This window comes from Leucopleurus acutus (assembly GCF_964270905.1).
Source record: "Leucopleurus acutus genome assembly, chromosome: 3".
NCBI classification, from domain to species: Eukaryota; Metazoa; Chordata; class Mammalia; order Artiodactyla; family Delphinidae; genus Leucopleurus; species Leucopleurus acutus.
In genome coordinates, this window is record NC_139145.1 from 77,044,838 (window position 1) to 77,058,942 (window position 14,105).

At 34.8% G+C, this 14,105-nt stretch overlaps 1 protein-coding gene across 1 annotated transcript in view; it reads right to left on the reverse strand.

The window, feature by feature from the left end:
• Positions 1-14,105, reverse strand: part of PRR16 (proline rich 16) — a 177,338-nt gene that overhangs the window by 46,091 nt on the left and 117,142 nt on the right. Inside the window, 2 exon segments of the mRNA XM_082836766.1 lie at positions 9,356-9,388; positions 9,391-9,453. Coding sequence (XP_082692892.1) covers positions 9,356-9,388; positions 9,391-9,453 — 96 coding nt within the window.

The window sequence follows — 14,105 nt, forward strand, 5'->3', positions numbered from 1 at the left end:
AAATGGGGGAAATAATAAGTGAATGACTTGTATACCTCATAAAGTAGAGATAAGTAAAAATCTAAGGATAGAAAATAATGAAATTGGGCTGTTGACTATAAAGCAGTATATTAATTACCTGTCCAGGATGCAGGTAGCCAGTTTCCTCTACCTGTGCTGACATTCCTCTATACATGAATCTAATACCATGATGCAACTTGCATTTAAGCATTTTCATTTGAAGAGACAAGCTTTAAATGAAGTATAGAAACCTAATTTATTTCCAAAGTCAGATACTCGGTTTACTACATTAAAGGGAAATTATGTCTGTACAGAATTCTAAACACTTCCTATTTTATTGCCAATTTATTTTTATGCTAAAGGTAATAAATGAATTTTTATCTTTCATTCATTAAATTATGGAGGGAGAGCAGATAAATGTAAAAATTACAATGGATTATAAACTTTTGAACTTGATTTTCAGTCTGCTTTACCTTCATCACTAAACTACGGTCCAAGACACTAAATCCCTGGGCCATGATCCAGTTTGTCTCTTATTAACAGCTTTACTAAGGAATAATTTGCATAAGATAAAATTCACCCATTTAAGTGTAGAATTCTTTTTTAGTAAATGATTTTTAGTAAATTTACAGATATGTACAATCATCGCCATAATCCAGCTTTAACATTTCCATCACCCCAAAAAGACCTCTCATGCTCCTTTGCAGTCAACCCCTATCATAATCTTTAGTCACAGGACACTGACACCCTACTTTCCAGCTCTGTCAAGTTGCTTTTTCTTTTTTCAATTAATTTTTATTGGAGTACAGTTGATTTACAGTGTTGTGTTAGTTTGTCAATTTGCGTTTTATGGACACTTCATATAAATAAAATCATACACTATGTGGTCTTTCCTATCTGCCTTCCTTTATTTAGCATACTGTTTTTGAGGTTCATGCTTGTTGTAGTATGTATCAGTAGTTGATTACTTTTTATTGCTGAATAATATTCTATTACATGAATAGTTTATGTTTTATCTAATAATCGGTCGATGAACATTTGAATTGCTTCCAGTTTTTGGCTAATGCTGCTGTGGACACCATAGTCCAGTTTCAGTATGTCGTGCTTACTCAGCCTTGGGGAAATTGGTACGCAAATACACAAACCTTAAATTTAGACTTTCCAGGTGCTCCGTTGTTCTAAAGTTTCCACATGAAGAGAGAACAGAATTGTAAAGTGTTTAAGAGCACAGATTCTGGAGTTCTGGAGTTGGGTTCCTTGGGTTTGCAAGCCAATTTGAAATCGTACATTCTAAGTAAGGCAAGTCATTCACTAATTTCCTTGGTTTCCTTTAGTAACCTTGGTTTCCTTTAGTAACTGTAGAATGGGGATAATGACAATGGCTCCTTTATACGTTTAAAGTGAGGGTAAGATGATGCAAAACACACTTAGCAAAGTGCTTACTAGATATTAACTATGCACCAAATCATCATTAAATAATTTTTAACAGATTAGTAATGCTATTAAAATAAAATATTTAGAAGATTTCTGAATCTATTTTCCAACTAAGAGGTACAAGTCTTATTCTTGCTTAATATAGTTTAATTATCAAACACCATGAGTTTTTATATGGAGGGTAGCAAAATACCTCTTTTTCTGTCTGGCCATAATCACATAGTCATTGACTGGGAAATAGTCTCTAATAACCTCTTGCTTCTAGATAGAGAACATCACTGGATTCAAAGTGGCAGAATTAGATTTTTACCGTAGAAAAACCATTCTTCATGCTATCACATCCTCTTGAATGTGACGAATGATAGACACATGAGAAGAAAGGGAATAAAAAATAAATAAATAAAAATGTTAAAAAAATAAATAAATAAATAAATAAATAGAAAAGCAATTAAATGGCTTCTATAGCTTAATTTAATTATTTAACACTATATAGTGCATATTATGGGCCAGGAAGAGTTCTGAACTATTTAAAAATAGTAATGAATTTAATCTTCATAACAACCCTATGAAATAATCTATTAATTATCCTCAATTTCAGTTGAGATAACAAGGCACAGAGAGGTTGAGTAGTTCAACCAAGGTCACACAGCTAGAAAGTACAAAGCTGAGCTTCAAACCAGGCAACCTAGCTCCAGCGTTTAGTTCATGCCACTATGCTTTGTTACCTCTCTTAGTAGAAGACAGAACATCTGACTAAAGTGGACAGGTTCCCAGAAAAGACAACCAGAAGCACAATCAGTTTTGTTCTGCACACAGACCCATTTCCTTTAATCATATTATTTGACTTACTTTAAGTCACAGGGAAATGCTTCTTTCAAAGATGTGTAAAACAAGGAAGGGTATAAATTTAAAACTCACTTTCGGTTTCATTTTAAACTCCCTTGCCTATTTTATGTAAATGTAAAACACTAAAAAGTCAAGTTTTTCAAGTTCATACATGAGGTTCTTTAAATGCCTGAAAGGATCCCTAAGCTAACCATATGAACGTACTCTGTAATCAATCACTCTATCTGTGAATTGATAGAGTAATAGACCCTCTGTGGAAAACATTCTCAATTTTTAAAAACTTTTGTGTAATTTATATTGTTCGTAGAAGATCATAGTCCATATCAATATCTTCAACTTTTTAATTATTCAAACATTAGGTACGTACTTGTAAAGGATAAAAGCTTCATATAAGTGAAATGCAGCTCTACATTAATTTTTTTTTTTTTTTTTTTTTTTTGCGGTACGCGGGCCTCTCACTGTTGTGGCCTCTCCCGTTGCGGAGCACAGGCTACGGACGCGCAGGCTCAGCGGCCATGGCTCACGGGCCCAGCCGCTCCGCGGCATGCGGGTTCTTCCCAGACCGGGGCACGAACCTGCGTCCCCTGCATCGGCAGGCGGACTCTCAATCACTGCGCCACCAGGGAAGCCCTCTACATTAATATTTTAAAGACTTTGAAAAGTTCTGATGTATATAAACCTGACTAAATTTGTTTAATGCAGCACTCAAACTATTAAAATAATGGAGTCTACTTTTCCCCTATATAACACCATTTTACCTATATTGGAAAATAGCACTAAAAAGTGCTCTAGACATCTAAGCAATTCATAACCTATTAATGTAATTATTTCTTATTCTTCTGATGAAAACTTATTCCAATACAGTCTTTGAGGTCTGAGTCACGAGAAAGATGACAATAATATATGATAGCATGAGTAAGTGTAAAGATGATAAAAAATAGAGTAACATTCATTAACATTATTACGGGCTTATCACACTGCAGACATTGTGTTCTACATGTTTCATCTCACCTAATGCTCAAAACAATTCCAAAAGGCGAGTATTTATTCATTAATTCTCATTTTACAAAAGAAGAACTTAGTAACATGCCAGAGCACACACTTATTAAGAGGTGAAGCTGGGCTTCAAATTCAGGCATTCCAAACTCAGAATTCATATTTCAACAATTACACTTAACTGCCTTCCACTGTGTCCCAGGCAATCATTTCACTTACACGTGTAGAACCCCTATTACTAGGAATAAACTAGGAAATAAACATTACATAAGACTACCAAGGAAAATCTAGGAAACAGCAGGTATGGTTTATTCATCACAATGTGTTTATGTTGACTCTTGATACTTTTGTTATTATAAAACCTTTCCACGTTTGTATGTCTCTTCTTCTCTTTAGTAAGGAGTCTAATTTTTAGAACTTTTTTCCTTCTTCCCTGTCCTAAAACAACTGCAGTGACAGCATATTTTCAAATAGTGATATATTCTGTAAATAGTTGAAAATAATAAAATGTCTCTGCAGTCAAAGCTCTATTTTATATTACCTTTCATTTTTCTTTGGAAGGACCATTCATACATTAATACTAATTCCAAGATATAAAATGTGTTGTGCTTGTGAGTGAACAGTACGTGGTTTTTTTTGTTTGTTTGTTTTCTCCCTACTGCATACTTTTCAAAGTGCTAACATTAAGCTTCTATAAATCAAATTCTATTTTGACATATGGCCTTTTAAATGGCAAAAAGGAAATCATGAAAAAAGCACTAGATTTAAAGACTGCAAAAAGTTGCTAAAATATGGAATGCCAACTTCTAAGAAATGCACATTTTTCATGCTTTGTTCTCAGAAGACAGTATCAAAGTAGTGAGTAAGACATTTCTTCAGCTCACTGTAGCTTCTTTATTTCTTGGTAACCTCTTTAAAGCATCTGAGGATGTAAAAAGAAGAATGAATGGATCTGCAGAGATAATTTTTTTTCTTTCACTACATATCAATACTTATCGTGCCATGACTTTTCTAGATGTTGAGTAATGAAAAGGGCAGATGAGGCCACTGCCCTTAAGGAAGTTACATTTGACAGGCAGGAACAGTCAACAAATAAGAAAGCAAGATATCACAGAGTGGTGAGTGCTGTGAAGAAAACTACAGACAGCACTATGAAAGACAGTGGTATGTCAGGAGGGTAAGTGCATGAGAAGGAGTTAGAGGCACACACAGGGACAGCCAGAGCCCAGGCTGGGTGGTCAGCAAAAGTACTTCTGAAAAAGGTAACACAGGAACTGACACCAAAAAGAAGAGAAAGAGCCAGCTATGTACATGCTAATTGCAAAGGCTCAGAAGAAGAAATGAGTTTGGGAAGCCCAAGGAACCCAAAGAATAGCTTGCATGGGAGAGTGCCAGGCAGGGGCACTGGAGACCAGTAGGAGATGAGTTCTGGGGTTAGAAGAGATTACAGTGCATGGATCACAAGGTAAAGAGACTGAAGGAGCTCTAGTAGCAATGAGGAGCTGCTAAAGTTTTCCATGTGAGATGACACTGAACCTTTCACATTTCAAAAATCTGACTTTTGCTGCTCTGAGGAAAATGGATTATAGGAGGGCAAGGGAAGCAGAATCTGGTTAGAAATTTGTGTAAAGGCAGTCTAATTAACCTAAATATCCATCGATGGATGAATGGATAAACAAGATGTAGATATACACAATGGAATGTTACTCAGCCATAAAAAAATAATAACACCATTTGCAGCAACATGGATGGACCTAGAGATTGTCATACTGAGTGAAGTTAAGTCAGACAAAGACAAATACCATATGATATCGCTTATATGTGGAATCTAAAAAAATGGTACAAATGAACTTATTTACAAAACAGAAATAGAATCACGGACGTAGAAAACAAACTTATGGTTACCAAGGGGGAGGGGAGGAGGGGTAAATTAGGAGATTGGGATTGATATATACACACTACTATATATAAAATAGATAACTAATAAGGACCTACAAGTGGGGAACTCTACTCAATACTCTGTAATGGCCTATATGGGAACAGAATCCCAAAAAAGAGCAGATATATGTATATGTATAAGTGATTCACTGCGCTGTACAGCAGAAACTAACACAACACTGTAAATCAACTCTACTCCAATAAAAATTAATTAGAAGAGTAAAAGATGAGGGTAGCTTAGATGGGCACCGTGGAGATGGTGAAAAGAAGGATTTAAAATGTATTTTGGAGGCATCTTTGACAAAACTTTCTGAAAGACTGGATGTGAGGGGTGAATGAAAGGGAGGAAACAAAAATGATGCCAAGAGTTTTGGCGCAGGCAACTGGTTAGATGATGGAGGAAGTTATGACATAGAAGAAACTAAACAAGAAATTTCTGGGTCTGAGTATTGATTCTTAAGTTTTGCTTTTGATATCTGAAATGGCAATTAAACATCCAATGAAGAAGATGAGTGGGTTCAGGAAAAAGTTTAGGGCAGGAGATAAAAACTTGGGAGTCACTCACATATACTTGGTGTTTAAAGCTATGGGACTAGATGAAATCAGCATGGGAGTCGGGGGTGGGGAGGGAGAGGACAAGGAAGGGAGGGTGGGAGGGAGACAGAGAGAGAGCAAGTGAGCATGGGTGTATGCACAAGTACTCAGACTAAATATCTGGGCTACTTTTAGATGCTGAGGAAGCAAGAAGCATTCAGCAAAAAAACACTAAGGAGAGGTAGTCAATGAGGTAGAGGGGAAATGTAAATTCACCTGTTGCATGAACAGAACCTTCACAGATAACATTCTAACAACCATAACCAAAAAGTGCTCTCTGGCAGTTTTCACCTACAGCACTGCTATTGTACCAAGTTCGCTGACCTACATCATAGGACTACTTGTTTGCCGGTTAAGGTTGGATGTAAACAATACTTCCCTAGAATAATTTCCACAGTGTTTTGATTTAAAAACGAAATTAAGCAACCCCATCTCACAAGCACACTTCCCCGCAGGTTATCAATTACTGCACTTATCTGGGGGAGAACTGCAACAGAACCATGAACCTGACCTTCCTGTTTCACCATTGCGCCCGCTGGCCTTGCTGTCACTGTGCTCCATAATTCTTCGCGGTTATCATATTCAAGGTCATTTTTGGGACAAATAAATTTAAGATAAATTTCATTCCGTGTTTTCTTCTGGATTTGCACAATCTTGCAAAAGTTCTCATAGGTATTTCTCCTATTCTTTTCATTTCACCAACTAAACCAGTAGACTTTGCCATGGCTTGCCAATTCACTGTTCATTCCTTCTATAGAAATTCCAATGACTATTAATACTTATTTCAGTTTTTGAGTCACATTAAGTTTAGCTTCTTTCTACTGTCACTATTCATCCTTATTTCATAAACTCAATTCATTACTTTGTATGCTCTCTCTGATTTACCTCCAACTCACTTGTCTTATCTTGTTTATTTTTTTAACTTTTCTGCTACATTCTGAACATATCAAGGGCAGAACTGTGTCTTACTAATCTTCACATCTCTTATTTCTAGCATGGTGCCCAGTACAAAATGCATGAGCAATAAGTGCTGAATGAATGTATTAATTAAATAATCTACTAGATTAGTTCAAATTTTTCTTTTTTTAGTTTGACAAAAATGATAAAGATATAAAAAGACTGCTTTATTATATTTTAAATTAGACCCTTAGGAGAAATTTTCCTATTGCTGAGATTCACCGGTCCCCCAAATTTTCCTACCTCCCTTTTATTTGGATATGTAATTTTCATTAGTATGCTAACATAATAACAAGTTATTTTGAGTGACAACTGCTATTCAACTGACCTATGATATATATATATATATATATATATATTTAATTCTCAGGAACTACGAGTGTGGTTAAACTCAACAGCAACATAAATGTTGGATTTTCTCTTTTGCTCAACGTAGCAAACGTTCTTATATTTTAAAATCTGAAGCACCTACAATTATTATGGAAAGACACTGCAAATCTTATATTACTATTTTTACTAGTCAACTGTCAACTTTGTTGTCAACAGTGTTTGTCAACAGTGAATTTGTTGTCAACAGTGTTTGTCAACAGTGAATTTACCATTTTTAATCAACTAAACTCTGCTGAAGAAATTAAATATTAGAACTGAATATTTTTTCTAGAAACATTATGAGCTTGAGAGGTTCTATCACAGTCTGACAAGTGCACCAGAAGTATAAAGGCTGCAAATGCTTCACTGGAAAAAGACAGATATTGTTTGGATGTAGGTAATCGAGATTTTATTTCAATGAAAAAATGCTGAGCCTACAGTGCTCTGTTTTTTCTGCAAAACTCATGTCAACAGAATACATGAAACTAAATCCTTAATTCTATGGTCCATTTAGTCAGCTGAAGGTCTTGGGTACTCAGATTAAATAACTGACTTGCAAAATATTAACGAGCAAATTAATATTAGAGATAGAATTTGAATTTGAGAAATCTTAATTTCTGGTCTTACATTATTTTCACCACATAATCTGATCTTAGATAAGTCATATAGCTAAATGGTGAATTCATATTACTTATAAAGAAGGAAAGGAAAGTGAAAAAGAAATTCTAAGTATTTCTCCATGGCTCAGGCCTATCAATATAGACGTAGACAGATTTTTTTAATCTCTTTATCCTGATTTAGTAAACAACTTATCCTTACTTTCCTTTCAGTATATTTTTACATTTACATCATGCTCTATACTTTCTAATTTACTTACGTCTAAAGTAGAATTTGATTAAGAAGACAAGTGTAGCTTAATTCCAAATAACATTTCCTCTTATTTTCCAATTAGGGCATGTAAAGATAAAGACTTAATTCACGGCACAGCTCCTAACTGTTAAAAAACAGTATGATTGCTACAATTCCACAAATGAAAATAGTTTACTAAGTACATTATTGAATTCACTGTACACTAATATAGCAAGTTTATTTAATAAGCTCTCAAGTACAAAATCAATACTACTCAGAGGAATTCACTTCAAATAGAGTATTCCCAAATGAATGAGAAAAGTATGTAACTGTTTAAAGAAAAACAGTGATTGTAAACATGTCAATATATCCCCAATATTTGACAGTGTCCAGATATCTTTTATTTTTGGTTTTAGATAGAAAAAATTCACTCTTCGAATTAAATGGTTGACTGATCACAGCATCTCTCAGATTTATCTAGAAGTGGAAAAATTTAGTTTCATATTAACACAAATGCTACAGTCCTATATAGATAGAATCAGTGAAATTAAATTATTGCTTCAGAGCATCAGGGGGCTAATGAGCAATAAACCCATACTCTTTCATACATAGAAAAACACTGAGACCAATGAAACCTTTATTGGAAGCCTTTATGGTGGGAAAACAGACAAACTGCAACAAAAGAATGCCTTGATTTTACATGTTTTTACTTTAGGAATACACATCTGTTAAAAGTAATGGTCCTTCTTATGGTCACATATGGTGTAGGCAAGACTATCCCTAAATTATGAATGAGTTTTATGTACCACAAATCAACTTTTCAGAAAAAAATGAGCATTAACTCAATATTTGATTCTTAATAATCATATCATTTATATAATTTTGTTGTTTTTGTAGTGGTGAAACATTACTTCCCTATAGTTAATAAATATAAATTATCAAAATGTCAACTAGTTTTGTTCATAGAAAACATGGATATTTTAACACAAACTCGTTAATTCTGACACCTTGGAAGTTAAATTTTGCAATTTAAAAACACCATAAATATTCCTTAGAATATTTTTAAAGCCTTACAAACAAAGAAAACATTGCTGAATTTCATATTATTATACGTATTTCCGTTTATGGAATTTAAACATACAACACAGACTGAAATATGACAATTTATATGGTGATAACTAGTATGTGATTGTTAATCATCTTATTTATGGTCATTATTTAAAAATTTTAATATTCAAAGAGATCTAATTATCAATTGTAACTTTTGTGTATATTCCAAATAACAAATTATATAATGGACTTGCATGTGTCTTAGAAATGCAATTACGTGTTGTCTAAATTCCTGCAAACATCATGTCAAAGTAGAGCTGACCTTCTCGGGCATTTCCTGGTGTCCTGTTGTCACTGTCTGCCTGCAGCACTGTTTCCCTGTTTCATCATGTGGGGAGGTGGGAGTAGGTTATGGAGCTTCTGTTAAAAAAATTAGAGAACTTTTAAAAATAGTATATTTACTTTAGACTTTCTAAAACACACTGAACTGAACAGGTGCAGGATATGATGAAGAGGGGGGTGGGGCATTAGTCAGTATGAAGGAATAGGCTGTACTGATGGAGATGGACACATGAATGGAAGAGAGGAGGAGTTAACATGTAAAGCATGTATATGGAGGAAATGCACGTGAAGGACTACATAACGTGAATGAAAACATAAGAACTGCAGGATAGATAAGTCAATCAATCAAGTCTTCAAGAACTGTCCCTGAGCATCTATTCTTCCTGAGTACAGAATACTAGAGCAAGTCAGTGGGAACTTTCCTGAGATTAACACTTATTCATTAATAAATACTGCTTTAGTATTGCTACCCAGTGTATCATTAACATAGACAAATAAGGACCACCTCTGGGAACAGTAATCAGGAAGAGAAGGGGCAGTCAACCATGTCACAAAAACTGATACAAATACCCCCCAGTAGTGTGGTGGTATACAGTAGCCTCTGGAAATGAGAGAGCTATCCTCAAATATGTGAAGGGATGCCTTGTCTCAGGAAACATAGGCTTGTTGTATGAGGTGTCAGTGGGCTGAACCAACCTCAGAGAAACTACAGTAGGTAATGGGAACGAAAGACTACACTAAATCTGAGTCACAGAGCTGGTTTCAGCAGAGGCAAAGTGATCTCTTGGCAGTGACACTGTCAGGACTCTAAGTAGAGAACAGTGAGTACAGAGCCCCGGGCCTGTGACGTCTAAGTACTGAGCCCATGTCCATGAGGGTCACACTCAGTCTCCAAGTGTGCAGTCCCTCATTCCTGCCTTAAGCCTTTGGTAATATGTTCCCCAAACACTGCAGTTGCTGTACTTGAGACATATTCAAACTAGGCATAATTAAAAGGACAGGAGTTTCAGTCATTCAGTTTGCACAATCATTCACTCATTCTCTCACTACTTATAGAGCCCTATGCTTGGTCAGTACTAGGAATGCTGAGATGAGGGCACACATTTCTCAGCTTCCTCCTGCTTCCTGTGCTACTACTGATTTACTTCATCAGTAAGAACCTTGATAATGTAGTAGAGAAAAAGCAAAATTATACATATGAATAAGCTCAAGGCGTTTAACATCATCATTCATCCATTCATAATGAATGCCAATTTATGAAATACTCACTGAGCACCAATTATATGCCAGGAGTACTTCTAGTTGCTGGGGAAAAAAAAACCACCCAGAATCCCTACCCACATTTTTATTACATACACACGGATTATAGGAAACATTTTGGTTAATAATGAATTATAAAGTTTGGAAGCAAAACACTAATTTAAAAAACCTAATGAATAGTATTATGCAAGCACTTTTTGTTACTTAATATTGAAAAATTTTACAGTTCAAACATTTAACAAAGTTAACAGTCAAAAATAAGGAGAACAATCAAATGTTCCAACCACATTTCACGTTAAATCTACATGAATACTCCTAACGATGTTGTCAAAAATCAGATTCATAAAGTTATAATGCTGCAGAGGAAAAGCAAAGATAAAAATTAGCCTCTCTATATTAACACTTCTGATGGAAATTATGCATCTCTGTTCTGACCTCCTCGTCCCGAAATATTTACCCCAAAGAAACACTAAAAAAAAAGAGCCTTAAGGACCTACAGAAAGGAATAGAAATTTTTCCGTTAAACACTACTGTTTCATTCTTCACACCAGGACACTGGAGAATGGTGGTAGAAGTATGGTGGTCCCAGGCAAGGTACTTAACTCCCCTACTTTCTCTTTTTTCTCATCCCTGAAAGGGAGGTAAAAAAAGGTACAGTTGATCCTGGAACAACTGGGAGTTCGGGGCATCCATCCCCTTGTAGTCAGAAATTCATATAACCTTACAGTCTTCACTCTGCTCAGTTCTGAATCTGTGGATTCAACCAACCACAGATCATGTAGTACTGTAGTACATTTTTACTTGAAAAAAAATCTGCATATAAGTGGATCCACACAGTTCAAACCCATGTTGTTCATGGACCAATTTGATTCATAGGGTCAATGTGAAAATTAAATGAGCTAACACCTGAAAAGGACTTAAGACTTTTTAAAGCACATAATAATAAGTATTTGCTATAATTTCCATTATTAAATTGGAAGAGCATTGCAGCAACAATGCATGTCAAAATCTTTTTTGATAGAGGTTCTCAGAACACTTTGAATGAAGAAAAAAAGGGGTAAAAATGAGTAACGGATGTTGAAAACAAACTTATGGTCACCAGGGGATAAGGGGAGGGAGGGATAAACTGGTAGATTGGGAGTGACATATACACACTACTATATATAAAATAGATAACTACTAAAAACCTGCTGTATAGCACAGGGAATTCTACTCAATACTCTATAGTGGCCTATATGGGAAAAAAACCTAAAAATAGAGTGGATATATGTATATGTATAATTGATTCACTTGACTGTACACCTGAAACTAATACATCATTGCAAATCAACTTTACCCCAATACAAATTTTTTAAAAAAAGAAGAAGAATTCTGAACCAAGCACCTAAGCTTTGTCATTAATCTGGGTCAAATATTCTCCAGGCAATACAGCAGCAGACCAAGCTGCAATGGTTGGTGCCCATACGCTCTTCCTCACAGCGAAGTACAAGTGCCAAATTCTAAGTGTGCTGCCAGAATTCCTCAGCTTCATAATTGCTACCACTTTTTCCATTTTGACAGTATAGATTCTGTTTTGCTGTTTGGCAGAGACTGTCTGGCTTTGCACACTGGAAAAATCTATTACCAAACCATTCCAGCCATAACTTGTGGCCTTATTCATCAACAAAACTCTTCTGCCAAATACAAACTGAACAAGTCCTTCCTTCATTTCCCTCATGTATTTCAGACGCAGTCTCAGACTAGGCTAAGAGCAAAATGGAAAAGGTTTGAAAATTATCTGGTAAATATTGGAGTAAATCATCAAGTTGTATTTCAATTATCCAGAGTATCATTACCCATTCTAGAAGGAAAATGTCTAAACTTTATACTTGGATCCAGCTATTGGGAAATAACAGAAGATGATCTGAATTTGTTAGAGCAAAGAGTACCAAACCTGAATTTTTGACAAATGTGCATTTACATTTTTGGCCTTCACAGAATTAATCAATATCCACAGTCTGTTTTGATAACTCTGCCTGGAGTATTTGCTTATCCTTCCAGCAAGATGCAAAAATGCCCACAGTATAAGAACTGTATGTTGAATAAGTTTTTCACGAATCATTATGGGTTTTACACTGAGCTTGTCACATTATCTTGTCTCCCTTATGATCAACATCATACATTTGTGTAATGTGTCACATGTAGAGGGTCACAGTCTGGTTATAGAAGAAAAAGATGTCTCTGTATGAAACCATCAGATTTAACTAGGAATCAAACATACACCCGTAATCCACTATCTACAAATATCCATCAGTTCAATCCCTGTGTGAGAGTACTTTGCTAAGGAAAGCTCCATTCAAATTCTAATCAGTATGCAACTGGATGAACTAAAAGTTCCTCCAGGGAAGTGATAAACTCTTACTCATTTTCCTACCACCAGAATCTAAGAATTAAAGGAGATTTGTTTATTTGCTGAACAAACTTAATTAAATCTCACCTCTGAGGCTAAGTGGCAGAGGGTTATTGACTCTCAGTCCAGATTTCTCAAATGAATCATGTGTCTGGATATAAAGACTTAAAATGCAGGGTTCAATCTCATTTTTAATAGCCATCACCTAAATGATGTATTACTGCCTAAAAGAAAAACTATTTATCAAGTACAGCATATCACTATGCTGTTGGAATTGCGCAAAGAACTTAATGGAATTGCACAGAAAAGCCTACAATATAAATATATTTTAAAAGCTGAATTTAATTAAATAATAGATCATACATATAAAGCAATCATATGAATTGAATAAAATATTCAAATTTTGGATTATGTTTGTTTATTTTGTCCTAAATGGAAGGTAAAATGCATGGTCTAAATAGCTTTCACGTAAATAATTTGGAAATATCTTTTAGGGATTTAAATCATGAAGTTTAGTAGTATGCTTACAGAATAATTGAAAAAAAAAGCATGAATTTTCGTAAGACAATTTAAGGTTGATATTCTAAGATTTAAGGGAAAGAAGAAAATAGAAAAAAATAAATTTATAAACTTTCAAGTTTAAACCAATTTCAGCTTAAGTGCTACAAAAAAGACAATGATAAAATCCAACCATATGATCTAATATTTCTCATTTAGAAAATACCAATACTAACTTTAATTGTGCATTTTATGATTATTCAGAAAACCAGCAATTAAACAACAAAATATGTTCCTTGTTTTAAAATTCATGCTTAATTACTAATTTCCTTCGCTGTATTTAGGCATGGGCAAGATGTATTATATCCATGCCCCATGAGTAAATTCATGGGTAAATAACAGCATTATATGCCCTTCAATCTCTGCTGACATGCTAACTGGATGCTTTTCCCATAATCTTCACAAAGTATACACAATGTTTATATATCTTTCTTCAATAAGAATTTAGTTTCAGAAAACAGTACAGAGGGATCTTTTAACTAATCTATCACTTCGATAAAATGAAAATGTGAGCTTTCAGGTT